At 46.0% G+C, this 24,907-nt stretch overlaps 1 protein-coding gene across 1 annotated transcript; it reads left to right on the top strand.

The window, feature by feature from the left end:
* Positions 1–6,715: 6,715 nt before the first annotated feature.
* On the top strand, positions 6,716–23,837 carry USP18 (ubiquitin specific peptidase 18). The gene is made up of 10 exons (XM_060026014.1): positions 6,716–6,825; positions 7,975–8,071; positions 9,541–9,686; positions 14,814–14,893; positions 15,156–15,302; positions 15,658–15,753; positions 16,189–16,356; positions 20,740–20,871; positions 21,335–21,384; positions 23,235–23,837. Exons 1-10 carry the CDS (start codon positions 6,822–6,824, stop codon positions 23,278–23,280), a joined length of 966 nt encoding a protein of 321 aa, XP_059881997.1. The 5' UTR covers positions 6,716–6,821; the 3' UTR covers positions 23,281–23,837.
* The last annotated feature ends 1,070 nt before the right edge of the window (positions 23,838–24,907 follow it).

Raw genomic sequence — 24,907 nt, 5'->3', positions numbered from 1 at the left:
CAGGGAGAGCAACGCTGGGACTGAACTGAAAACAGTCTTCATGAAATGACCTGAAGGTAGCTGGTCTGCAGTAAATCCTCTATGCCGGTGGCCAGTCCCCTGCAGCCTGAGCTTGGTCAGTGCTTGTCTAGAACAGCTTCTCAACCTTAATGCTTGCGTAGGTCACCTAGGAATCTTGTCAAAAGGCAGATTCCAATCCTGCCTTTTTAACAAACTTCAGGTGATGCTGTTGCTGCAGGTCCAGAGACCTGCCTACCTGCTTCCAAGATGCTGGACCAGTGGTTGCCAATATTTTAGCAGAACAAAAGAAAAAAATTGAGGACCCAGCTCCCCTTCAGATAAGAACTGAACTCTTAGTAGCCATTAATTGAGAAAACGCACTGAAAATCTCTGCGTTCAGGAAAGCTTTTGCACCTTTTGGCAGAACACTGAAGGGCTGAGTGTTAGACTCAGTGTTTGGTTACAGTCGAGGCCATTTGCCCCTCACCTTTGCTTAAACGCACAGTAATTTCAGCACATCACTGGGACTGTAGAACGGGAGGATCTTACAGCAGTTATCGCATGAGAAATATTTGGATTCTCAAGAAGACTTTTAGTGTGGTTACTTCAGTAGTTTCTAGTGAACAAACTGCAGGTGCTAAGTTCTGAAAACTATGGCATTAGGGCTTCCCCCGCCCCCAACCCCGTGGTCGTTACTGTCTTAGTAGCCCTTTAAACACATAGTGTCTGCTACCCCATAGTGTTTGAACATCTCACATAAGTACTTGACGAGACTATTCCAAAGTCTCTGATGAAGGATGATGAAACCGTCTCCCCATCTTTCTCCTCTGACCAGGATTTCTTGTTACATTCTTCTGTGCTGTAATTACCCTGCTGTACGCATACTGAAGGATGTGAACAAAACACTATATACAAGACAGTCTACATAACTTGTAGGTCCCCTAGGAAAGTAAAAACTTGGGGCTCCTTATTAAACAATTGTGAAGAATTTCAGGACTGCAACAGGAGAGCATTAAACCAAGCCGGGGTCTTCTGAGTGCAAGTCTGGGCAGCTACACAGGTTGTGTACTCACCAAGTCAGCCCTGACCAAGTGTGTGATTCCCAAACCATTCATAGCCTTCATCTTCTTTGTTCCACTGTTGATGACAACTGTATGGCGTTGACATTTAAAAAACTGGTTTTCCAGTCTATAAATATTTCTTCAATCAGACTTGCAAGGAGAGAATCGACCGAACTCACCATTAACCCACCGTTCTGTTTAAAAGAGGCTCTGGTTGTTTCTGCCTGTTCAGATGCCTGATATACATGATATAGAAGTAGCACATTTAAAACTATCACTTTTTTTTGTGTGTGTGTGTGTGCGCACAGCGGAATGTAATTCAGGAAAATTATTTTTAGGAATGTATTTTCCAGAGCAATGTTGTCCCTAGGATTCATAGTTTGGGTAACTGTCAAAAGTTGAGAGTTTTATTTCCAACTATTAAACTGAGTGACAATCTAAAGCCATCATTTGAACAACAGTTTTTAGCCTCCATAAGTAGACCAAACATTACAAAGAGCAGTGTGCTTGATTCACGTGTGTAGTCTGTGGTTTTTGAAGTTTGACTAGTGAGAACAAGCTGTGTTTTGGGTGCTTTGGTTCTTTTCAGATTTTTTATATTCTTTATCACACCTGGATTGAATGATGATTTAATTATTGATTTTTTTGTAGATATGTTTGGAGTTTTTCCTCCTCATGATAAGTGGTAAAGTTGATGTTCTGGTTTTAATTCATCTTCACAAGATGTGAAGAATTTGCAAAAAGGGTTTTTTTCTTGAAAGACTCATGGCTTAATTGGGATTAATAATTAAAATTTAAATACAATTCTTAAAGATTATTTTGTTTAATATTATGAGAAGGCTGGCATACCAAACAATTTTGCAAAGTCTAACTCTGTTAGACTTGATACAGTCTAACTCTGTTATTCTCAATTACTTTTAAAATTTAATAAAGTTGTAAGCCAAAAAAGATATAATATCCTCTATAAACTATTTAGCAAACTTACTCTCTCTTTACTATATGTATTAATTTCTTTTCCTTTTTTAAGATTTTAAAATAATTTTATGCATATAATGGCCCAGACCATTCACTGTTGCAGCATCTTTCTTTTGCAGTGAAAATTATGCTTTTATATCTCAACATACAAAGTACAATATATGAGATTTTCTACCCTAAGTTGTGTGGATCATTTGCAACTGGATATTCAGATATTAACAGTTAATCCAAGTGACCCCCCCCCCTTTCTGTTACACTGGTCACATGGGGTGGTAACCAAAGTGATCACTTGATTGTGTACCAGCGCAGGGACACCAGAAGGGGACTGAGGTGGGCGTTTGGTGGATGGCCTTTCAAAGGCTGAGGCCAAGGAGCAGATCTCAGATGAATAATAATAATAAAGTGAAGCCATGCTTTGGTACTTTTCTACTTCATCTGAAAAATGTACGTCTTCATACAACGTTTAGCATGCATTTGGATGCAATGCCACTATCATTAAGTGCTCTGGCAGTAGGTGGGAACGACTGGTCTTTCGGTATGATTCAGGGTTTTCGTTTTAGGTCTTTTATTATCTGTCCTTGGGTGTGTGCTCCTGTCTGTTTACTTGGTACCAGCCTTGGCAGTCTGTCTTCAGCCCACGTCCACCGGGACATTCCCATGTATCCACTAGGGGGCAGTGCCGACACTCCCATGCCTGGTTTGGCCTCTGCTTTTCTCACTGGAGAGAGAGATCTAAGGGCATCTGCCTTAAGGACTTCTCTAGTCAATTAAAACTGAGCTTGTTGGGGAAAGTCCTGGAAGTGATTTGTGGTTCAGATCTGTCAGCAGTTGAGTTAGCTGTGCCTTCACTGCTGGGCTGTGTGCGTGCTCTTTGCAGAGAATGACTCCACACCTGCATCAGACCATGTCTGTTTGCCTCAGACCACTGGCCTTGACTCCAAGTTCCAATTAATTAATTAACTAATTAATGATAAAATGAACACTTATGAAACCCTTCCCCCCAAACTAGAGCATTACTGGCGATTACATGCTCTCTACTTCTCTCATCCCTCTGCCTGCCCATTGGAGGTAATGACCTGGTCTTTTCTTAATATTTATTTATTTATTATTTATGTGGCTGCTCCGGGTCTTAGTTGCGGCAGGTGGGCTCCTTAGTTGCAACTCATGGGCTCCTTAGCTGCAGCATGCACGTGGGATCTAGTTCCCTGACCAGGGATTGAACCCGGGCCCCCTGCATTGGGAGCACAGAGTCGTAACCATTGTGCCACCAGGGAAGTCCTTGGCCTGGTCTTTTTGATCTTCATTATCCATTTAAAAATCTTTGTCACACATGCACGTTGATGCCTAAATAGCATAGTGTCTCATTTTCCTTGAGTTTGAATCTACAAAAAGAAATACTAGATATTATCTTCTAAGAATTGCCTTTTGACTCAACATTGTGTTTCTAAGATTCACCCTATTGTGACATGTTCACTCAGGTGCAACTGAGGAATATTATTTCATTGTATAAATTTATTACAGCTCATGTACCCACTCTTCTGACATTTGGGTCGAGCGCTTGGATTGTTTCCATGTTTTTGCTGCACAAACAGCACTGCTATGAACATTCTTGTTTATGTCTCCAGGGACACATGTAAGAATTTCTCTTTTGAATTTTTAGGTTGAAGTTAAGTGAATGTTTAACTTTACAAGATGATGCCACAAAAAAAAAAAAAGATGATGCCACGTTGTTTTCCCAAGCGACTGTATCATTTTACACCCTCCCCTAGTAGTATATAAAAGACCCTATTTATCTACATCCCCTCCAACAGTTGGTTCCATCAGAATTCTTAACTGTTGCCAGTTGAATAGTGTAAAATGGTATCTCATTATGGTCAAGGTTTGCACTTCCCTGACCACTAGTGACCACTTACTTTTTATAAAAACTAAAATTCTGGAATGTCTACATTTTATTCCAGTCCTGGCTTGGGTTCACCTGTGCAGGTCTGCTCACAGCCCTTTGCACACTCTTCCCCACATGCTTCTCCCCCAGACCCCGGGGCTTTTTTTGCATAACACCTGCCCTGCCTCAAGGTGCCCCTTATTTTAAACCATACCCTTTCCTCTTTAATAAACTCAGATCCAGACTCACTTTTCCCACGAACCCTGCCCTCGTGAATATCAGTGAACTTAGGTCACTTCATTAAACCACTGAATCCTGACGGGCCTCTGAGCCACTGACTAGAGTACAGACGGGGGCAGGTCATTTAGCTACGTATATTAAGAGCCTTAAACTTCGTACACTGTGACCTTGTAATTATATTTTTAAGAATATGTCCTAGGGCTTCCCTGGTGGCGCAGCGGTTAAGAATCCACCTGCCAATGCAGGGGACACGAGTTTGAGCCCTGGTCCAGGAAGATCCCACATGCCATGGAACAACTAAACCCGTGTGCCACAACTACTGAGCCTGCGCTCTAGAGCCCGCGAGCCACAACTACTGAGCCCGTGTGCCACAACTACTGAAGCCCGTGTGCCTAGAGCCTGTGCTCCGCAGCAAGAGAAGCCACCGCAGTGAGAAGCCCGTGCACCGCAGTGAAGAGTAGCCCAAGAGTAGCCCCTGCTCACCGCAACTAGAGAAAGCCCACGCTCAGCAACAAAGACCCAATGCAGCCAAAAATAAAAATATAAATAAATAAATTTATATAAAAAAAGAATATCTCCTAGATATTTAAATACTTTTTTTGAAGTGGACCATTTTTAAAGTCCTTATTGAATTTGTTGCAATATTGCTTCTGTTTTATGTTTTAGTTTTTTGGCCGCGAGGCATGTGGAATCTTAGCTCCCCGACCAGGGATCGAACCCGCACCCCCTGCATTGGAAGGCGAAGTCCTAACCACTGGACCGCCAGGGAGGCCCCTCTCCTAGACATTGATTTAGCATCTGGTTGTATCTGAAGGCCACAGGTTTATCTGCACGGGGACAGAGGAGCAATTGAGGAAAGAGCATGGGTTGTGCCCAAGCTTAGACCCGGGGGCAGGCCTGAGCCCTGGGGAGAGATGGCTTCCCGCAAAGCTGAAGAACTTGGTGAAATGAAAAGGCACGAGGCAGTAGGAGGACTGGGCTTGTATCCCACTTCCACGTGAAGACCCTGCTTGTAGATATGAGGGAACCTTTGTGCATGGATTGCTGTGTCGGGCAGTGCCCTGCAGACACCAGTGGGCACTCCAGGGCAGGAAGGGACAGGGTATGGTGGTTGTGACCTCGCTCCAAAACACAAGAGACTCCTCCTGAGATTCCCACACACCTGGGGAGAATTCACAGGCTGAAGCCTGTGTTGCCAGGAAGACGTGGGTTCTGGTTAACATGACCTGGTTTATAGCTGCAGTTTTGTTGTGTCTATGACCTTTGGTTTGCCTGAGGAAAAATCACATAGGTAGAAAAAGGTTTTATACCTAAAAATGTTCACTGCAGTTTTTTTATAACTGCAAAAAATTGAAGACAGCCAGAATGTTCTGCAATGTTCTGTTGCTGTATCAGGCATCACTGTGACATGGTTGAAAATACACTGCTTTTTCCATTTCACATTATAACAAGGATATTCGATTACAGGCCTCTTTCAATTGCTTGTGCCCATGCAAGGGAAAAAGGAGAAAGCCCAGGGCAGAAAAGAATGTGTCAGAAAGTTTATGTATGTGAATATATACATATGGGCGTGGTGTTTGGGTTCCCAAGGACATTCGCCAGCCAGTCCTGGCTGAGTCTCGGCATTTCTTGGTGGAGCCCGTTGAGAAGTCTCTATACCCTGTGTGTGTGGGTTTTGTCTGAGAAAGCTCAATAGACTCAAGGCCCTGCCATTGATTTGCCCTCCTTTGACGGTGTAGTCCCAGCTGAGCTGTGTGTGGGGAAGGTCTGCTGGGGAGCACCCTTGGGAACGACACCCAGAGGGTGAGCACAGCAAGGTGGGCAAACGGAGGACTTGAACTCCCAAAATTTGTGACAGAGGCTTCAGCCAATGCCAAGGGGAGCTCGGGGGCTGGGTGACCCTTCAGGCAGGTGGTAAGGCCCTTAGGCCCCCTCATCGCCCAGACTCTGGATAGGAACCGGGCCAGCTTTCTTCACTGGGGTGAATTCTGGAGGGGGCCTCAGCTGGGGGCCGTCGACCACCAACACCCGGTGGCCTGGGGAAGGGCTCCTGTTCCGCTGGAGTGTGAGTGGTCACCACCTCCCGCTACAGGCAGACATAGCTGTTCCCAGCCCCAGTTACTTGAACGGCCCTGTGTACAACACGCGTGGGTGTTCACAGCAGCCCCTTCCCCAGGAGCCAGGACGGGCTTCCTTGGGGCCAGCGTGTGGACAGCAAGGAGAGGGCTTTGAGCAGCCTTCAGGCAGTGGAGGGCCTGGGAGTGAGGAACAGGGAGACCCAGGTGTCTTGGTCTGGACCCCTTGGTGAATGTCGAACCATTTGCCAGAACAGAGGGCCCAGGGCAGAGGCTGGGGCCGTGGGTCCCAATGAGGACACAGTGGGAATGAGGGACCAAGGGGACGGAGTCTCACCGAGTTGTCGTTTCTCGCCCTAGAGCTTGGCGGGCCAGTCTCCCCAGACACTGATCTCCCCCCAAGCCTTGCTCTTGGGGATCAGAACTGATCACATGGATATGCTTCCCCTTCTCTCATCCTTTCCTCTGCGGTGTGTTTTCACAGAGGTCCGGCCAAGGCCGGCTCATGAGAGCTCTTCCTGGAAGTGAGGTCGCGCCGTCCTGAAGACGCCCTGCAGCTGCCGTCCGGGGGTCTTGGAGTGACTGCTGATGGGTATGGTTCCGGGTCCCTAGGCTGGTCTTGGCTGTCTCAGCGTTTCTCAGCAAAGCCCATTAGGAGAAGGACGGGAGCAGCAATGGGAAGAGACACAGGGAGCCCCGAGCCCGGGCTCCCAATGGGCCGAGAACCCCAGTCTTCTCTCTTGACTGCGCAGAAACGCTTTGCTCGTCCGCTGGGCCGTAGAGTTCTGTGGTTGATGATTGCTGCTCTTTGTGCCTCCACTTCTGCCTCTGTGAAATGGGGATGATTATGCTCCTGAGCCCATAGGATTGTTGGGAAGAATAATGAGGTTGTTGTGGAAGCTGCTTTAATCCTGTGCTTGGCATGTCGTGGCCCCCAGCCTTCCCCTGGGTGCTAGTGTGTCTGGTGACAAGGTGCTTCTGCTGATCGGGTTCCTGCTGACCGTGGATTCTTACGTTCTTACTGCCCCAGCTCGTACACCAGAGCCCTTTCCCCGGGAGCTCTGAGATTAGTGGACTCCCTCCCTCTTAAATTACACACCTTGTGGGGTCTGCGGAGCCCAAGGTTGGGTGGGAAAGGGGAGGTTGGTTGCTAGTGGGTCAGAGAAATACTACCTTTTGGTTTTGTCACATCCTCATAAGTTCCTTGTGGTTTCCAGCCTCTCAAGGTGAGTTTAGATGAGGTGGATCTCCCCCAGAGCTTTCTTCTGATTCCTTTCCACCACCTGGTAGGGCCTGGGCAGGGGCCTTACCCCTGGGGCCCAGAGTAGATTGCCTGGGAGATGACTCTCGCCCCTGAGCCCATAGATGCCCACTGTGAGCCAGCTCTGTAGGGACAGCTTGGGTGGGCAGGGCCCCTAGTTCTCCCCAGTGCACTGTCTGTAAGGTTTCTCTTCCTTTGCTCTTACTGTTGCTTGGGTTATAAGTTTGACAACGAGTGATACACCTCCTTGTGGCCTCTCTTTTCCTAACGGACTGTTAAAACTTCTGCTGCTATTCACTTTGCAGAGGGTCGTGTTTCTCTCTCCTTTCCAATTTGTTTCCAAGCTCCTTAGTGAATTCTTTATGCCTCTGGGAGTACCTTATAGTGTTTCATGTCCTTAGGAGGGTCTGGAGGAGTGTTTGGTATTTTTTGAATTCTGTGGCAGGGCTTCCCTCAGTATCTTCCCTCTGCTCTTCATAGGCCCGGTCGGTTTACACAACATTGGGCAGACCTGCTGCCTTAACTCCCTGATCCAGGTGTTCGTTATGAACGTGGAATTCACCAAGATACTGAAGAGGTAAGGCAATTGTTCAGGCAGATAAATGTGTATATTATTTTATGTTTTCAGTTATTCAGTTATTCACAGTGGTTTGGACTTTTAGAAGTCTACTTCCAAAAGCTAACAGAGAAAAGATCTTGCTCTGCACAATCTAGACGATATACTATAATCATCTAAGATGATTTTTAAAAAATGTAAATGCTGATCCCACCCCCAGATATTTGGTTCCACTTGGGGCCTAGGTGGGTGTCTAGGGTGAGGCCCAAGCATTCGTACTTTTCGGAAGATTCCCCAGGTGATTCTAAAGTGTAGCCAGATTGGCAGCCACTGACTTGGTTAAAAGGAAGTGGGGACCCTGCCAGTGTCTAATCAACGGGCAGGTCTATGAGTCTATTGATTTTTCTCAAGTGAAACACATCCACACTCACACAGTATACACATCCTGAGAACCCTTCTTTCTTTTTTTTTAAAAATGATTGAACATTTATTTTATTTTATTTTTATTTATTTTTGGCTGCGCTGGGTCTTCGTTGCTGTGCGCGGGCTTTCTCTAGTTGCGGCGAGCGGGAGCTACTCTTTGTTGCGGTGCACGGGCTTCTCGTTGCAGTGGCTTCTCTTGTTGCGGAGCACGGGCTCTAGGCGCACAGGCTTCAGTAATTGTGGTGTGCAGGGTCAGTAGTTGTGGCTTGCGGGCTTCAGAGCACAGGCTCAGTAGTTGTGGTGCACAGGCTTAGCTGCTCCGCGGCATGTGGGATCTTCCCGGCCAGGGCTCGAACCTGTGTCCCCTGCGTTGGCAGGCGGATTCTTAACCACTGTGCCACCAGGGAAGCCCGAGAACCCTTCTTTCTTCTCAACCTGTTCTGCAGAGACATGCTGAGACTCCGCCAGGACTGACAGGCAAATTTCCTTGGGAACGCAAGCACCACGCCCATATGTATATGTTCACATACATAAACTTTATCACTCATTTTTTTCTGCCTTTTGCTTTCTCCTTTTCCCCTTCCATGGGCATGGGCAGTTGAGAGATGCCAGTGATTAAACAAACCATTGCCAAGATACACTGCCATTCCTTTATGTGTCCTTCCCAGGGCCTAGGTCATACTTGCTTTTGGCCTTTGGAGAACTTCAGGCTGGCCATTTTGCTGTAGGTGCAGGACCTACTGCACCTGCCGTTCGTTTTGGTGTGACTGCCATGCAGGGTGGGGAGAGGGGTGAGGCCGCAGCTGTGCTGATTCCCCTCTTGAGAGGATACTCCCCTATAGCTGATTTGCTAACACGGTAGCTCTTCAACCTTGTCTATATGTCTAAATCATCTAGGAAACTTAAAAATCCTGGTAACTGGGCCCACCCGCAGAAATTCTGATGTAGTTAGTCTGCAGAGTGGCCTGGACGTGAGATTTTTGAAAGTTCTCCCATGTGATTGTGGTGTGCCCCCAGCACTGGGAACTGTGGGGACAGGGAGGTTCGTGGCTGTTCTCACTTGGCAGGATGACAGTGCCAAGGGGAGCTGCGGAGCAGAGGAGAAGTGTCCCTTTCCAGCTGCTCTTGCTGCTGGAGAAGATGCAGGACAGCCGGGAGAAAGCGGTGCGACCCATGGGGCTGGCCTACTGTCTCCAGATGTACAGTGTACCACGTAAGGCGTTCCTCCTCCAGGAGCTCAGGATCCTGGCCTGGTGCTCTAAGAGGGAGGGGAGTGCGAGGGGGAGGGGACGCGGGAGGGGGCAGCAGAGGAGAGGAGAGGAGAGGAGGGGGACTGAGGCTCAGTGAGTGAACAGGAAGGAAACCCTTGTGTCGGAGGCACGTGTGTGGATGCGAGATCTCTTAAGGAACCCCCATCTTCCAGGCGCAGCACTGATGTTATCTATGCATGTATTACTTCCACACTCACCCTTTTTCTGCCTCCTGGTGGAGTAAATAAGCCTAAGAGTCTCCTCAAAGCTGATTCAACTGCAGGCAAAGGATTCTAGGGAAACAGAATAAAGGATTCATAAGGAGAAACTGTGTTCTACAAAAGGAAACTCTTAAATAGCTTAGTTTTTTTTTTAACAGCCTTAATGAAGTATACATCACACACTGTAAAATTCAGTCAATTAAAAATGTACAATTCAGAGGATTTTCGTATTTCACAGAGTTGTGCAATTATCACCACAATCTAAATTTAGCAAATTTTCATCACCCCCCAAAGCAACCCCATACCCATTAGCAGTCATTCTCCTTCGTTTTCTTCTAGGTTTTATACTTTTAGCTCTTACATTAGATCCATGTTTCACTTAGAGCTAAATTTTGTGAATAGTGTGAGATAGGAGTCCAACTTCATCCTCCTGCATGTGGGCATCCAATCGTTCCAGCACCATTTGTTGAAAATACTACTCTTTTCCCACTGAATTGATTCAGTCTCTTTCCTTGTTACAACAAGCATCCTTTCATTTCAGCTTGACGAACTCCTCTCAGCTGTCCTTGTAAGGCAGGTCTAGTGGTGATGAGCTCTCAGTGTTTCTTTGCCTGGGAAAGCCTTTGTCTCTCCTTCATTTCTGAAGGACAGTGTTGCTGGGTACAGTTTTCTTTATCAGCAGTTTTCCCTTTCATCACTTGCCCTATCATCCCACCTTCCCATGGTCTGTAAGGTTTGTGCTGAGAAATGTGCTGATAGTCTTATGAGGGTTCCCTTGTAGGTGGTAAACTTCCTCTCTCTTGCTTTTAAGATCTCTCTTTGTCTTTGATTTTCGACAGTATTTTTGACAGTATTATGATGTGTCTTGGAGAACATCTGTTCAAAGGGAGTATGTTTGGGGACCAGTGAGCTTCATGAACTTCAATGTCTAAATCTCTTCCCAGATTTGGGAAGTTGCAGCCGCTATTTCTTTAGATGAGTTTTCGGCCCCCTTTCCCCTCTCTTCTTCTGGGACTCCATTAAAGTGTAGGTTGTTTCTCTTAATGGAGTCCCATAGACTTTCTTCAATCCTTCTCAGTCTTTTTGCTCCTTTGACTGGACAGTTTCAAATGACCTGCCTTCTAGTTCACTGATTCCTTTTGCTTGGTCCAGTCTGCTTTTGAAGCTCTCTGTTGAATTTTTCAGTTCAATATTCTTTAGCTCCAAAATTGCCCTTTGGTTCTTTTTTATGTTCTCTATCTCTTTGTTGAACTTCTGTTTTTCTTGTATTGTTTTCCTGATTTATTTAAATTGTTAATCTGTGTTCTCTGGTAGCTCTCCAAGCATCTTTAGAACAATTATTTAGAATTATTTTTCAGACAATTTGGTATCTCCATTTCTTTGGTTTCAGTTACTGGAAGTTTACTGTTTTCTTTTGGTGGTATCATGTTTCCCTGATTGTCCATGATCCCTGTAGACTTGTGTAGGGACTTTGCTAAGAAGGACCTTCACCTGCAGCTGGGGTGTGCTGTGATCCAGGTGTAGTGGTGTGAGGCTTGTGGTGGCTCTGGTTCTGGGTGGGTGTGATATCTCATTGGCTCAGGCTGCTGGGGTCCACGACCTCGATTACTGTGCCATCCTTGGAGAGAGCTGCAGGGGGTCTGAAGTAGCTGCAAGGGCTGTGAGGTAGTATTTCATTGTAGTTTTCTTTTCTTTTTTTTTTTTTTGTGGTACGCGGGCCTCTCACTGTTGTGGCCTCTCCCGTTGCGGAGCACAGGCTCCGGACGAGCAGGCTCAGCGGCCATGGCTCACGGGACCAGCCGCTCCGCGGCATGTGGGATCTTCCCGGATCGGGGCATGAACCCATGTCCCCTGCGTCGGCAGGTGGACTCTCAACCACTGCGCCACCAGGGAAGCCCTTCATTGTAGTTTTGATTTGTATTTCCCTAATGATTAGTGATGCTGGGCATCTTTTCATGTGCTTACTGCCATTTGAATGTCTTCTTTGGAAAAATATCTATTCCAGTTCTTTGCCCATTTTTGAATTGGGTTATTTTTGTTGTTGAGTTTAAAAGTTCTATGTATTCTGGATGTCAATCCCTTATCAGATATATGCTTTGCAAATATATTCTCTCATTCTGTGGGGTGCCTTTTTACTCTGGGGATACTGTCTTTTGATGCATACATTTAAAAAATTTTCATGAAGTTGAAGTTTTCTATGTTTTCTTTTGTTACCTGTGCCTTTGGTGTCACATCCAAGAAGTCATTGCCAAATCCAAGGTCGTGTGCTTTTGTCCTATGTGTTCTTCTAAGCATTTTATTGTTTAGGGTCTTACATTTAGGTCCTTGATCTGTTTCGAATTAATTTTTGTATATGCAGTTAGAAGCGTTCAACTTCATTTCTTTGCATGTGGATATCCAGTTTCCCCAGCATCATTTGTTGAAGAGACTATCCTTTCCCGACTGTATACTCTTGGCTCCCTTGTCAAAAATTATTGGACCAAAAAAAAAAAAAAAAATTATTGGACCATACATGTGAGGATTCATTTCTGGACTCTATTCTATTGCATCAATCTGTATGTCTGTCCTTATGCCAGTACCACACTGTTTTGCTTACTATAGCTGTGTAGTAAGTTTTGAAATGAGAAAGTGTGAGTCCTCTAGTTTGTTATTCTTTTTCAGAATTGTTTTGGCATTTTGGGGTCCCTTAAGATTCTATATGAATTTTATGATGAGTTTTTCTATTTCAGCAAATATCTTATTGGGAGTTTGTTAGGAATTGCATTGAATATGTAGATTGCTTTGGGTAGTATTGACTTTTAAATAATATTAAATATTCTAGTCCATGGAATGTGTTTCCATTTATTTATGACTTCTTTAGTTTCTTTCAGCAGTGTTTTGTAGTTTTCATAATACAAGTCTTTTACCAATTTGGTTAAGTTAATTCCTAAGTATTTTATTGTTTTTGAAGCTATTATAGATGGATTTGTTTGTGTTATTTCATTTTCAAATTGTTTATTGTTCATGTATTTATAGAAATACAATTGACTTTTGTGTGTTGACTTTGTATCATGTTTTTAATTTCATTTATTAGATCTAAAAGCTTTGTTTTGTGGAGTCTTTTAACATATGAGATTATATCATCTGCAAACAGCGGTAATTTTACTTCTTCCTTTCCAATTTGGATGCATTTTATTTCTTTTCTTATCTAATTGCTCTGGCTAGAACTTCCAGTACTGTGTTGAATAGAAGTGGTGAAAGCAGGCATCCTGCTTTTACAGAGACCTGCACTCCACTGTCCTAGTTGTATGTCACCTTTCTTTAGCTTTCCATAGCAGTTTGTACACCTGGGGAATTTTTCTCATTCTTCTTCTTTTTTTTTTTTAAATAAATTTATTTATTAATTTTTTTTTTTTTTTTGGCTGAGTTGGGTCTTCGTTCCTGTGTGCGGGCTTTCTCTAGTTGCGGTGAGCGGGGGCTACTCTTGCTTGTGGTGCGCGGGCTTCTCATTGCGGTGGCTTCTCTTGTTGCAGAGCACGGGCTCTAGGCATGTGGGCTTCAGTAGTTGTGGCACGTGGGCTCAGTAGTTGTGGCACACGTGTTTAGTTGCTCCACGGCATGTGGGATCTTCCTGGACCAGGGCTCGAACCCGTGTTCCCTGCATTGGCAGGTGGATTCTTAACCACCGCGCCACCAGGGAAGGCCCTAAATTCTTCTTTGAATTGTGAGTACATGGATACTTGCCTCCCACTAGACTATAGGTTTCTTGGGGATAGGAAATTTCTCTGGCCTCTGCAATGCCTTGCACGTAGCAGGTGTGAAGGAAGTTATGGGTTGGGCAAGCATCCCTGTATTTCTTAGATGAATTGGGACTTCTGGCTCTGGGATGGTCAGGTGTGGCAAGGTGGCTCTATGTGGCAAGCTGACGCGACTCCCTTTATGTCCTGTGTGGTGGACAGCCTTCTGAAAATAATTCCCTGGAGACTGCATCAGTGCAGCCTGCTACCAGGCTGCTTGTCTACAGATTGGGATTATTAGCTTGGAATGTGGATTAATTAACCATTCAACTAATATGTAATGTTCACCTATTATGTGCCAGTTACTGAGCTGGTAAGGGAATTAGACTGACAGAGTATTTGCCTCCATGGAGCTGACAGTTTAGAGGAGAGACACAGGCCAAAACAAAATACAACCCCAAAACATTAAGTACAGATTGTGATAAGTATCATGGAGGAAATGGTGTTGAGATAGTAGATATGAATGTTTAATACCTTTTCTTGCAACGTCTTTGCAACTCGGGAACATGGATTCATTCACCCCTGTGCACCGCTTGTAGCCTGATGTTCACGTGTGTAGGATTCATGGCTTATTCCTGCTTCCTCTCCGCTAGCACCTTCTATCACCGAGAAGGTTATTTCCCTTCTTGTTCTCCCGTACACCTTTGGGGAAGACCTGGGTCAGGTATTAGTGTTGGGAAACTGCTCAATTTTAAGGGGAGTGAATAAAGAAAGTACGGAGAGGCATAGAGAAGTCAGTGGCCACAGGAGTCCAGTTGGAGGCTTGGCAGGGACATAGGAGAGAATCCACCACTGACTATTGGTTTTGTGTAGCTGGGTTCCCCAGCGGAGGCCAGCAGGGGTGGGTGGCAACTCAGAGGACAGAAGACTTGTGTGATGCAGTGGGGCTGGACTTTGAGTTTTAAAAGGAGTTCTCAAAATCAATACCAAGCTTATCTTTCATTTTTATGACCGAACATCCTGTGGAAACTTAGCCTGAAAGCGGGGAAAGGCAACGTGACGAGTGTTCGCATGCATCTAGGTAGCTGGGGCAGGAGGGCAGGACAGGTGTCCCTGGGTCCTCACCCTGGGCGTTACTTTTCTCTTTGGCCAGTGTTTGTCCAGCATGATGCTGCCCAGCTCTACCTCACAGTCTGGAACCTGATTAAAGACCAAATCACAGATGTGGACTTGGTAAGTCCTAGAACGAGAGAGCTCAGAAGGTGAGGATGCTGTCCGTGTGACGTGTAGAGAGGACTGAAAGGGGAAATGCATGTAAAATGCTTATCACGATTGCATAGTGCAGTTGCTGTGATTTCTCTACGCCTTTGTGAGCGAGCGGAGAGCGGCTGCCCTTCCGGAGCTGTGTGCGGTGGCTCCAGCGCTGGAGCTTGGCCGGACCTGCTTACTCGCGGCTTTCTCTGCACCTTCATCCTCCTCCCCCTCCCTTTTGCAGGTAGCGAGGCTGCAGGCCCTCTATGCCATTCGCGTGAGGGAGTCCCTCGTTTGCCTTGGATGTACCATGGAGAGTGACAGAAGCAGCAGCATGCTGACCCTCCCCGTCTCTCTTTTCGACATGGATTCAAAGCCCCTGAAAACACTGGTGAGGGGTCCTTGTGGGGAGTTTTCTGTTCCCACACAGCCCAGAGCTTCTGGTGCCCCCTTCCTTCTTTAATCCACCCTTGGCTTTTAAAAAATCATTTCCGCTTCCTTTGCATGGCACTGGCTAAGTTCTCCTTTCATTTGCGGGGAAAAAACGTTTCTCCTCCTATAGCCCCTTATCCTCACTGCTTCCTCCAAAACGTAGGTCTTTCCTGAGACCCTGGCACATGTACCACGCTGGGCTGGATGTTAGGGGACCTGGGGAAAATGAGGAGAGAAGCTTAAGCTCATCGGCAGGGTGAGGGGTTGTACCCAGAAGGTAATAACCTTGCCTTTCCCTTGCTCCCCTGGGACAGGAGGACGCCCTCCGCTGTTTCTTCCAGCCCAGGGAGCTGTCCAGCGAGGACATGTGCTTCTGTGGGAATTGTGAGAAGAAGACCTGCTGGAAGCAGGTACTTGCTCCCAAACCGGGTGCTTCTGGCCCGTCTGGGGTTCCCCTTGGGGGCCTCCCACTGAGGGAGGGAATCCCTTCAGGCTGGGGATCCTGGGGCTTGTGACTTCCAGGGCTGTGGGCACGCTCCTCGGACCCCATCACTGAGACGGAGGGGGGAAGGCACAAGAGCAGGTGCTGTTTTCCCCTCAGGGCCAGACTCCCCTGGGAGGGGAGCAGACCCCGTAGTTCCCCTGGGTTCCTGGGCGGAGCCCTGGGCTTCTTGAGTCTTCCGTGGGAGGCCCAGCAGATCCAGCAGGCGGGGCCCTTACCGTGTGATTCCATTCCGCTCCCTTCTTTTCTGGAAGAAGAACATACCGTCGGCCCTGGTGTTTCTCGGAATCGACCTGTTTCAAGTGCCTGGGACTCGTCTCCATGGTGACTTTGCTTTTTCCAGGTCTTGACACTGACCCACCTGCCCCAGACATTGACCATCCACCTCATGCGTTTCTCCAGCAAAAATCTGCGGACAGAAAAAATCTGCCACTCACTGTGTTTCCCCCAGAACTTGGATCTAAATAAGCTCCTTGAGATGGAGGGAGAGCCCTGCGCTGCTGAGGAGCAGGTGAAGGCCCCTCGTGTCCCTTCCACCCCCCACGTAAGACACCCCGTCCTTTGTCTTCCCTCCCCTGAGATGATTGGCATCAAGATCACCAGAGATGCATTTTGAGCATCCTTCTCTTCTCCGGTGGCCGAGCTCGGGACACAGAGGGAGGGACGCTCACCAACGGCTTGGTATGATTCATAGAAACATATTCATACACTCGAGAAACACTTGTTTTTCAAAAAAGGAGTTTAGTGATGGGAACCCGAGTCTCTCGAATAACAGCGATGGGCTGTCAGCCTCACGTTGCCACCAACATTTGCTGTTGGCCGTTGCATTTCTTTTAAGATTCAAAAGACTTTATTTCTGATGATTGGATTTGTACTCATCTACCTCACAGCAATGAGGGAAGGAACCCATAAGTCAGAACCTTCCTTTTAAATAGGATGTGCAGTGCTTACGTAGCCACAGGTAACCACAGCACCCTGGGTTCTAAATAGAGCCCCAGCCTAACGTTCTACTTCCGGCAGCTTATGCTTACCTTGGGGATAATAAGAAAGCAGCCAGCATGTTGGGCCAAATTGATTCAGAGTCAAGTTGGATTCAATTGTCTTGAGCTAATGAATTGTTGGGAAATTCTGAGAAAAAAGTGACATAAATGTCTTTTCTCCATAGGTTTAAAATGCTACATTTATTCCCATACATATGTGAGTCCATTTGTGGACTTTCTGTTTTGTTCCACCCCTGGGCGGTTTACTATCCATGCTCTAGAACCATGGTTTTTTAAAAATTGAGGCCTGACAGCGTGTGATGGTGGCTCCTTCCCTGTTCAGGGCATGTACATTTCATAGGATTCTCAGTTTCTTTCCTTCTAGTTTCCTTATTTCCACTTGCACAGCCTACCTAATGAAATATATCTTAAAATTTTTTTTCCTCTTGAAAAGACTTGTGAGGAATTATAGAATGAATCTCCACATCCACCAACGGCTTAAACAGTTACCTAACTCATGGCCACTCTTGCTTCACCTACACCCCATCCTCTTCTTTCTCCAAACCTCTACTGGATGATTTTGACGCAAATCCCAGACACCATACATGTCATTTGTAAGCATTTCATTATGTCTCTCTAAAGAATAAGCACTCTTTTTCTAAACAAGACCAAGTCCATCTTATGATTCTTTAATATCCTCTAATAGCCGGTAAATATTTGCATTTCCCTGACTGTCCTGTAAGTTGTTTGCTTCGTTTGAATCTAGAGCCAAATAAAGTCTACACTTGTATTTGCTTACCTTTGTTTCCTCCCTCCCTCCCCCTTGCCTTTCTTTCTTCTTCAGGTTAAGTTTCTTTGATGCTTCCCCTCCTTTTCTTTTCCTTGAAATTTATTTGCTTGAAGGTTTTTTTAAGTGTATATCCAGAATTGGCTGGCAGGTCTTATTTGACATACTCCTCTAGCCCTGGTATTTCTCGTGAACTGAGAGTTAGATCCAGAGATTGCCCCGCACTTTTTGCACAGCAAAGGAACCCATAAACAAGACAAAAAGACAACCCTCAGAATGGGAGAAAATATTTGTAAATGAAGCAACTGACAAAGGATTAATCTCTAAAATATACAAGCAGCTCATGCAGCTCAATATCAAAAAAAAAACCAACAACCCAATCCAAAAATGGGCAGAAGACCTAAATAGACATTTCTCCAAAGAAGACATACAGATGGCCAACAAGCACATGAAAGGATGCTCAACATCACTAATCATTAGAGAAATGAAAATCAAAACCACAATGAGGTATCACCTCACACCAGTCAGAATGACCATCATCAAAAAATCTACAAACAACAAATGCTGGAGAGGGTATGGAGAAAAGGGAACCCTCTTGCACTGTTGGGAATGTAAATTGATACAGCCACTATGGAGAACTGTATGGAGGTTCCTTAAAAAGCTAAAAATAGAACTACCATATGACCCGGAAATCCCACTACTGGGCAGATAGCCTGAGAAAACCATAATTCAAAAAGAGTCATGTACCACAATGTTCACTGCAGCACTATTTACAATAGCCAGGACATGGAAGCAAGCTAAGTGTCCATCGACAGATGAATGGATAAAGAAGATGGGGCACATGTATACAATGGAATATTACTCAGCCATAAAAAGAAATGAAATTGAGTTATTTGTAGTGAGGTGGATGGACCTAGAGTCTTGTCATACAGAGTGAAGTAAGTCAGAAAGAGAAAAACAAATATCGTATGCTGACACATATATATGGAATCTAAAAAAAAGAAATAAGGTGCTGATGAACCTAGGGTCAGGACAGGAATAAAGAGTCAGACGTAGAGAATGGACTTGAGGACACGGGGAGGGGGAAGAGTAAGCTGGGACGAAGTGAGAGAGTGGCACTGACATATATACACACTACCAAATGTAAAATAGATAGCTAGTGGGAAGCAGCCGCATAGCACAGGGAGATCAGGTTGGTGCTTTGTGACCACCTAGAGGGGTGGGATAGGGAAGGTGGGAGGGAGATGCAAGAGGGAGGGGATATGGGGATATATGTTTACGTATAGCTGATTCACTTTGTTATATAGCAGCAACTAACACACCATTGTAAAGCAATTATACTGCAATAAAGATGTAAAAAAAAATCCAGTGTAACATCCCCACGTGAGAATAGAGAATGATTTTAGCCCTCCCTTTTGGGGGACTAAGCTTCGTTTGTCCTACCCTCATCCTGTCCCCTTCACAATCTTGTTTCAAAGTGTCAGGTTAGAGATATTATTTGACTGTGTTGAGAAAACAAGTACAATTTTCCCAACTCATGTGGAGATCTTGCTCACAATCAGTGAAAACTCTCTCTCTTGCCACTGTTGTCTTTTCACAGAGAATTCTCTCATCTTGACTTGCTAAGATTTGAGGGAGTAGAAAGACTTACTGCCAAACCTAGTGAATACTTTTTGGTCTTTCCCTTACTTGATCTTTTTGTGATATTCTGTTATTGATCCTATTCTCCTTCAAAGTCTGCCTACTCTAGGCCTCTCTCCTGGGGTTTCTTTCTCCATTGCTGGATCCTTTCCTGCCCATTTTTATTGGTATTTAGTTTTAATTCCATTCCTTTTTCTTCCCATTTTTTGAATGTCATCTCATTAATTCTCATGGTTTCAATCACCTCAAACTGAAGACTTCCAGTCCCTGTCTCCTGCTCAGGTCTCACTCTTGACCTCCAAACAGTGTGTCCACCTCCTACTCAGTGCTGTCACACGGTCCCCAAATGCACTGTCTTCATCCCCAGACACCTCTGTTCCATGTGTGACCTTATAGCAGCAGCGTCTTCCTAATTTCCAAGCCAAAAATCTGGGGTTCATCCTTGTAGTGCCCCCTACTTGCTCCCTCACCACCATATCCATCAGTTGCAAAGGAACTTATTATTTTTCCTTAACTTTGCACAAATCTGTCCCCTCGTCTCTACGTTCACCCTCACTTCCTCAGTATAGGGGTCGAGAGCTTGGGCTTCGAAGCCGGGCAGGCCTGGGTTAAACTCCCGCCTCTTCTCTTTATGAGCTCTGACCCTTGAGTAAATTACTCTGCTCCCTGAGCTCAGACTCCACGTCTGCAAAGTAGGACTTATGCTGGCACCCAGTTTACAGGTTTGCTGTGGATGTTAAATGGAACAATGCATGGGAAGACTTGGCCAGGTGCTGGCAGTCAGCTAGTAATTGCTGTGTTAATAATGCTTATTATCGTTTACTGGCTGCTCCTGGGGGTAATGGCTGGGCTCTCAACACTTCTTCCTCATGCCATCATGGTTCCCTAACTTGTCCCGTTGGCTCTGCCTCACTTGAACTCTCAGTCCATTTTTCACACCACGTTATTTCAGTGTTTCTCAAACACAAATCCGATGATGTTGCTCCCCTGCGTAAAGCCTTCCGACGGCTCCCGCTGCTCGGGATAAAGTTCTGGTTCCTGACTTGGCCTTTGTGGACGTTAATCCCATGGCTCCCAGCACCCCCAGCTGCATTTCCGGGTATACTGTTCTGTTCCCACCGGGCCGCCACAGTTCCTGGTCCATACTCCATCACGCGTGTGCCATGATGACCCTTCAGGATCAGTTCAAGCACGTCTTCTCTGGGAGCTTTCCTCAGCAGGTCATTCCTTCTCCTTTTTGGGGCAAAAAGTGGTTCTTCCCAAATTTACCTCCAAATGCATCTGGTATAAAACATGGGATTACAGCTCTGGCATAATTAGCTGTGAGTCTTGAGGTCAAAGACGGTTTTCTAGTGCCCTGGAAGCACCAGTGCCTGGCAGAGAAAGGCACTGAATGAGCAAAGGCACGATGAAGTAGTTTCCTCCTCCTAGACGAGGGTCAGAAGAGGAGGGATGATGGGGCTCTCTTTGTCCTTGTGTTCTTCAGCGTGGGGGACAGTATGAACTCTTCGCTGTGATTGCCCATGTGGGGAAGGCTGACTTCGGTCACTACTGTGCTTATGTCCGGAGTTCTGTGAATGGAAAATGGTTCTGCTTCAACGACTCCAACGTTTGCTGGGTGAGAAACATCTTCCAGAACTGCCTCTTGCCCTGGATTCTGCACCTCTAATAAGTTCTGAGCCAGGACTAGATGGGCCCTCAAGGCCCAGACACGCTGTGGTCCTGTTCTCTGTGTGTGTGGCCTTTCGTGGGCTTTGAAGCCCTTTTCTGCATGGAGTCCCTGTCTGGTTTACAGCGTTCTGCTACTCCACTTAGCTCAGTGTCTAGGTTTTTGGGATTCTAGGCTCAGTGCCCTGTAGCCTCGTGCTCTGGGGGAAGCTTACTGAAAGCAAGAAGAGTCAGAAAGAGTTAGAAAATCCTGGCTCATCAACACCAAGTTTAAACAGAGGGACAGTGTACTAAAGAAACTTCATACCATGGCACCTGTCACTAGGTGATCCAGGTCATGGGCGTAACGGGGGTGGGTTTGTCTGGGTGAGTGAGGGAGGGCCGCTTCACCTTGTCTGTCTGTGTGCTTCCAGGTGTCCTGGGAAGATGTCCAGTGTACCTATGGAGATCACAGCTACCGCTGGTGAGAGAGCACTGGGGTGATGGGGTCCCAACGCGCTCACACACCCTGAGCAGCGTAGGGTGCTAGCTACTCTATGAAACACTCACGGACTCAGCTGCCACTCGCCTTTGGATGGCCCTCTGGTGAATACTGCTCAGCCTCATCTTTCAGTACCACCCACCACACTGCTCTTCCTGCAGTTTAGACTCCAACAGTACTGAAGTATAAGTGGCTCCCAAATATCACGCTGTGCGTGGCTTTGCGTGGGCTGTTCCCGGCCTGTACTGCCTTTTCCTAATTTGTCACTGCGGCAACCCCCCTCTCATGCTTCAGTACTTCTGCTCGTGCCCACCTGCTCTGTAAAGGCTTCCCAGCAGCATCCAGGCAGGTTTGTAGGAGCTTCTCAGATGCTTTCCCTGCATTTGGAGCTCACCTCCTTTACAGCAAGGATCCCACTGCTCTGTAAGTGTTCGCCTACATAACATTCTTTCACATTAACCATGAACTTTTTGGAGGCAAGGATCACTCTTTTCCTCCTTCTTTGTCTGGTACAGTGGCTTGCATGTAGTAAATAACAATAACTAAATTGTTAAAAATCAATAACTACAGAGGGGAAGCTGGAGAGAAAAAAGCTGGGTGAAGGTAAAGCAGAGACTTTGTAAGTTTTTCCTGCTAAGCTTAGAGATGACATTGTACACTAAGCATGATGTGCAGGATGACCCCAGCTGCACACGTAGGCCTTCACTTGGAAACTAATGAATTAGGTGAAATTCGTGCTTGGAATCCTCCCCGCCTCCACCTTGTACCTTTCGTCTTCTCTTCCTTTTCTTCTAAGCATCTCCTTAGATGCCCACTCTTTGTCACCTTTTGGTTGTCAGTGATCCCCCATTATTATTATTTTTTAAAAAAAATATTTATTTGGCTGCATGGGGTCTTAGTTGTGGCACGAGGGATTTTCATTGCAGCACACGGGCTTCTTTCTAGTTGCGGCATGCAGGCTCCAGAGCACGCGGGCTCAGCAGTTGCAGCGCGCAGGATTAGTTGCCCTGCGGCATGCGGGATCTTAGTTATCTGACCAGGGATCGATCCCATGTCCCCTGCATTGGAAAGCGGATTTTTTTTTTAAATTAATTACTTTTATTTTTGGCTGCATTGGATCTTGCTGCCCATGGGCTTTCTCTAGTTGTGGCGAGCAGGGGCTACTCTTCATTGCGGTGCATGGACTTCTCATCGTGGTGACGTATCTTGTTTCGGAGCATGGGCTCTAGGCGCGCAGGCTTCAGTAGTTGTGGCACGTGGGCTCAGTAGTTGTGGTGCATGGGCTTAGTTGCTCCGTGGCACGTGGGATCTTCCCGGACCAGGGCTGCACTGGCAGGCGGATTCTTAACCGCTGTGTGGAAGGTGGATTCTTAACTACTGGACCACCAGGGAGGTCCCGATAACCCATTATTTAGATCAGGATTTGGCAGACTTTCTCTGTAAAAGGCCAGAGAGTGAATGTTTCAGCCTCTGGGACACAAAGTCTCTGTCGCAACTCCTCAACTCTGCCTCTGCAGCACAAAAGCAGCCACAGATGATACGTGGGTGAATAAGCGTGGGTTTGTTCCAGTTATGTTTATTTGCAAAAACAGGGTTGGATATGGCTCACAGGCTCATAGTTTGTCAACCCCTGATTGAGACGTTAACTAGCAGCTTAATAATAGTTATTTTCCTAGGTCACCAGTTTTGTCCCCTCTAAGGTGATGGATATGAAGACTTGATCCAATAACCTGGAAAGTTTTCTGACGGGTGTCCTATCGTGAATTAATAATGTATTAATTAACTATGAATGTTTCATTTCTGTGACACTGTTGCAATTGTTTTCTTCCTAGGCGGGAAACTGCATATCTTCTGGTTTACATGAAGATTGAGTCCTAATGGATGTACCCTAAACCTTCAGAGACCTACAGAGTATCATTTTCCTTTTCTGTTCCTGGATCTGCAGACTCTTTTAAGATATTCTGCAGTGAGGAGAGGCACTGTTTTGAAATTGTTTAATTAAACTTTATTTATTATCAGTGGTGGTTATCAAAATACTTAACAGTGACACTGTGCAGGTTTGGATCAGTCAGAGTGGATACTTCCACCAGTGGACCCTGGCCCCATGGCTGCATCAGGTCTGGAGTACTCCTGCTGTACAAGGTGGTGGTCCTTCAGCTGGGAGATTGTGGAGCCCAGGGGCTCCCAGGGGAGTAGAAACCAGGCCAGCACTGGTAGCAGGGGGCAGTCAGGTGGCAAGGGGCAGTGGTAGGGAACTATTTCCATATTTTACAGCTAAGCTTACTGTACTGGTTGGTACTGACTGTATATCATTTCTGTTTATAATTTAAAAAATTTTAGAACCTGTATCAATTACATAAAACTCAAGTACTTTGTAATTGTTATTCATTTATTTGGCAAATATGTATTGATCACCTACTGTCCATGAGATGGTGTGCCAGACACAATAATGAATAAAGTTCTTTCTCTCAAAAGGAGTTTTTAGTTTAATGGGGGTTATACTAAGGGTTAATGCTACAGGAATTCAAAGGAAGGTGAAATTTCTCCTGTTTGGGGGCCATGGGAGAAGGCTGAAGGCTGAAATGGGGCTTAGAGTGAGGACAGTTAGTTTACAGGGAGAAGCATACCCAGTGGCATGCTTGAAAGGGCAAGGTTCAAGGTCCACAGGTCATCCACACACCTGGATGGAAGGGAAGTGGGGCTCAGAATGTAGAAGGTCTTGATCTACCCTCAGAAGTTTGGGTTTAATTTAATAAGTAATGAGGAATTTCTTTTTTTTTGGAAAGGGTTCAAAAAGGAAAGGAACAGTTAGTGGTGTTTTCGTAAAATGGATTTGCCAGGGCTGGCGACATGGATTAGAGACAGGATGGCAGAGTGGGTGGAAGGGCGTTCACAGTCTCTGGAACCACGTTAGAGGAAGAACATGGACGGTGAGGGGGGGTCCCGGGAGAATCCGTACCAACCTGGGAGGTGAGTATGTGGACAGCCCCGTCTTACAGATGAAGTGACTGAGTCCTTCACATGTTTAACAACTTGCTCCAGGTTTCATACTTGGTAAGTGGCAGGGGCCAAAACTTCCAATGTGAAATGTGAGTGGTTTATTATTTTACTTTTTTTGGCAAAAAATTAGCCATGCAAGAATAAATTCTCACTGTAAAATATATTGATAGAACCTCTTCCTGAGACGTAAACATTGTTAAACAGGTGTGTATTCGTTTCCCAGCACTGCCGTAACAAATTATCACAAAGTGCTTGGCTAACAACAAGAGAAATTTTATTCTCTCACAGTCTGGATGCCAGAAGTCTGAACTCGAGGTGCCACAGGGCTGGTTCCTTCCGGAGGCTGTGAAGGAGAGTCTGGCTGGCCTCTCTCCTGGCAGCTGGTGGTACGGCCCTGCCTGTCATTGCTTGTGTGTCACTGGGTCACTCTGGTCTCTACCTCTGTCTTCCCGTGGCCGTCTTCCCTGTGTGTTTTAGTGTAAGGACACCAGCCACAACTTAGGGC

This window comes from Delphinus delphis, chromosome 11 (genome assembly GCF_949987515.2).
Source record: "Delphinus delphis chromosome 11, mDelDel1.2, whole genome shotgun sequence".
In the NCBI taxonomy this organism is placed as follows: Eukaryota; Metazoa; Chordata; class Mammalia; order Artiodactyla; family Delphinidae; genus Delphinus; species Delphinus delphis.
This window is presented reverse-complemented; position numbering and strand designations above follow the sequence as displayed.

Coding starts and splice junctions, on each gene's coding strand:
- USP18 (XM_060026014.1), top strand. Junction 15,303..15,657: donor CAAAGCCCCTGAAAACACTG/GTGAGGGGTCCT, acceptor CCCCTGGGACAG/GAGGACGCCCTCCGCTGTTT. Junction 16,357..20,739: donor CCTGCGCTGCTGAGGAGCAG/GTGAAGGCCCCT, acceptor TGTGTTCTTCAG/CGTGGGGGACAGTATGAACT.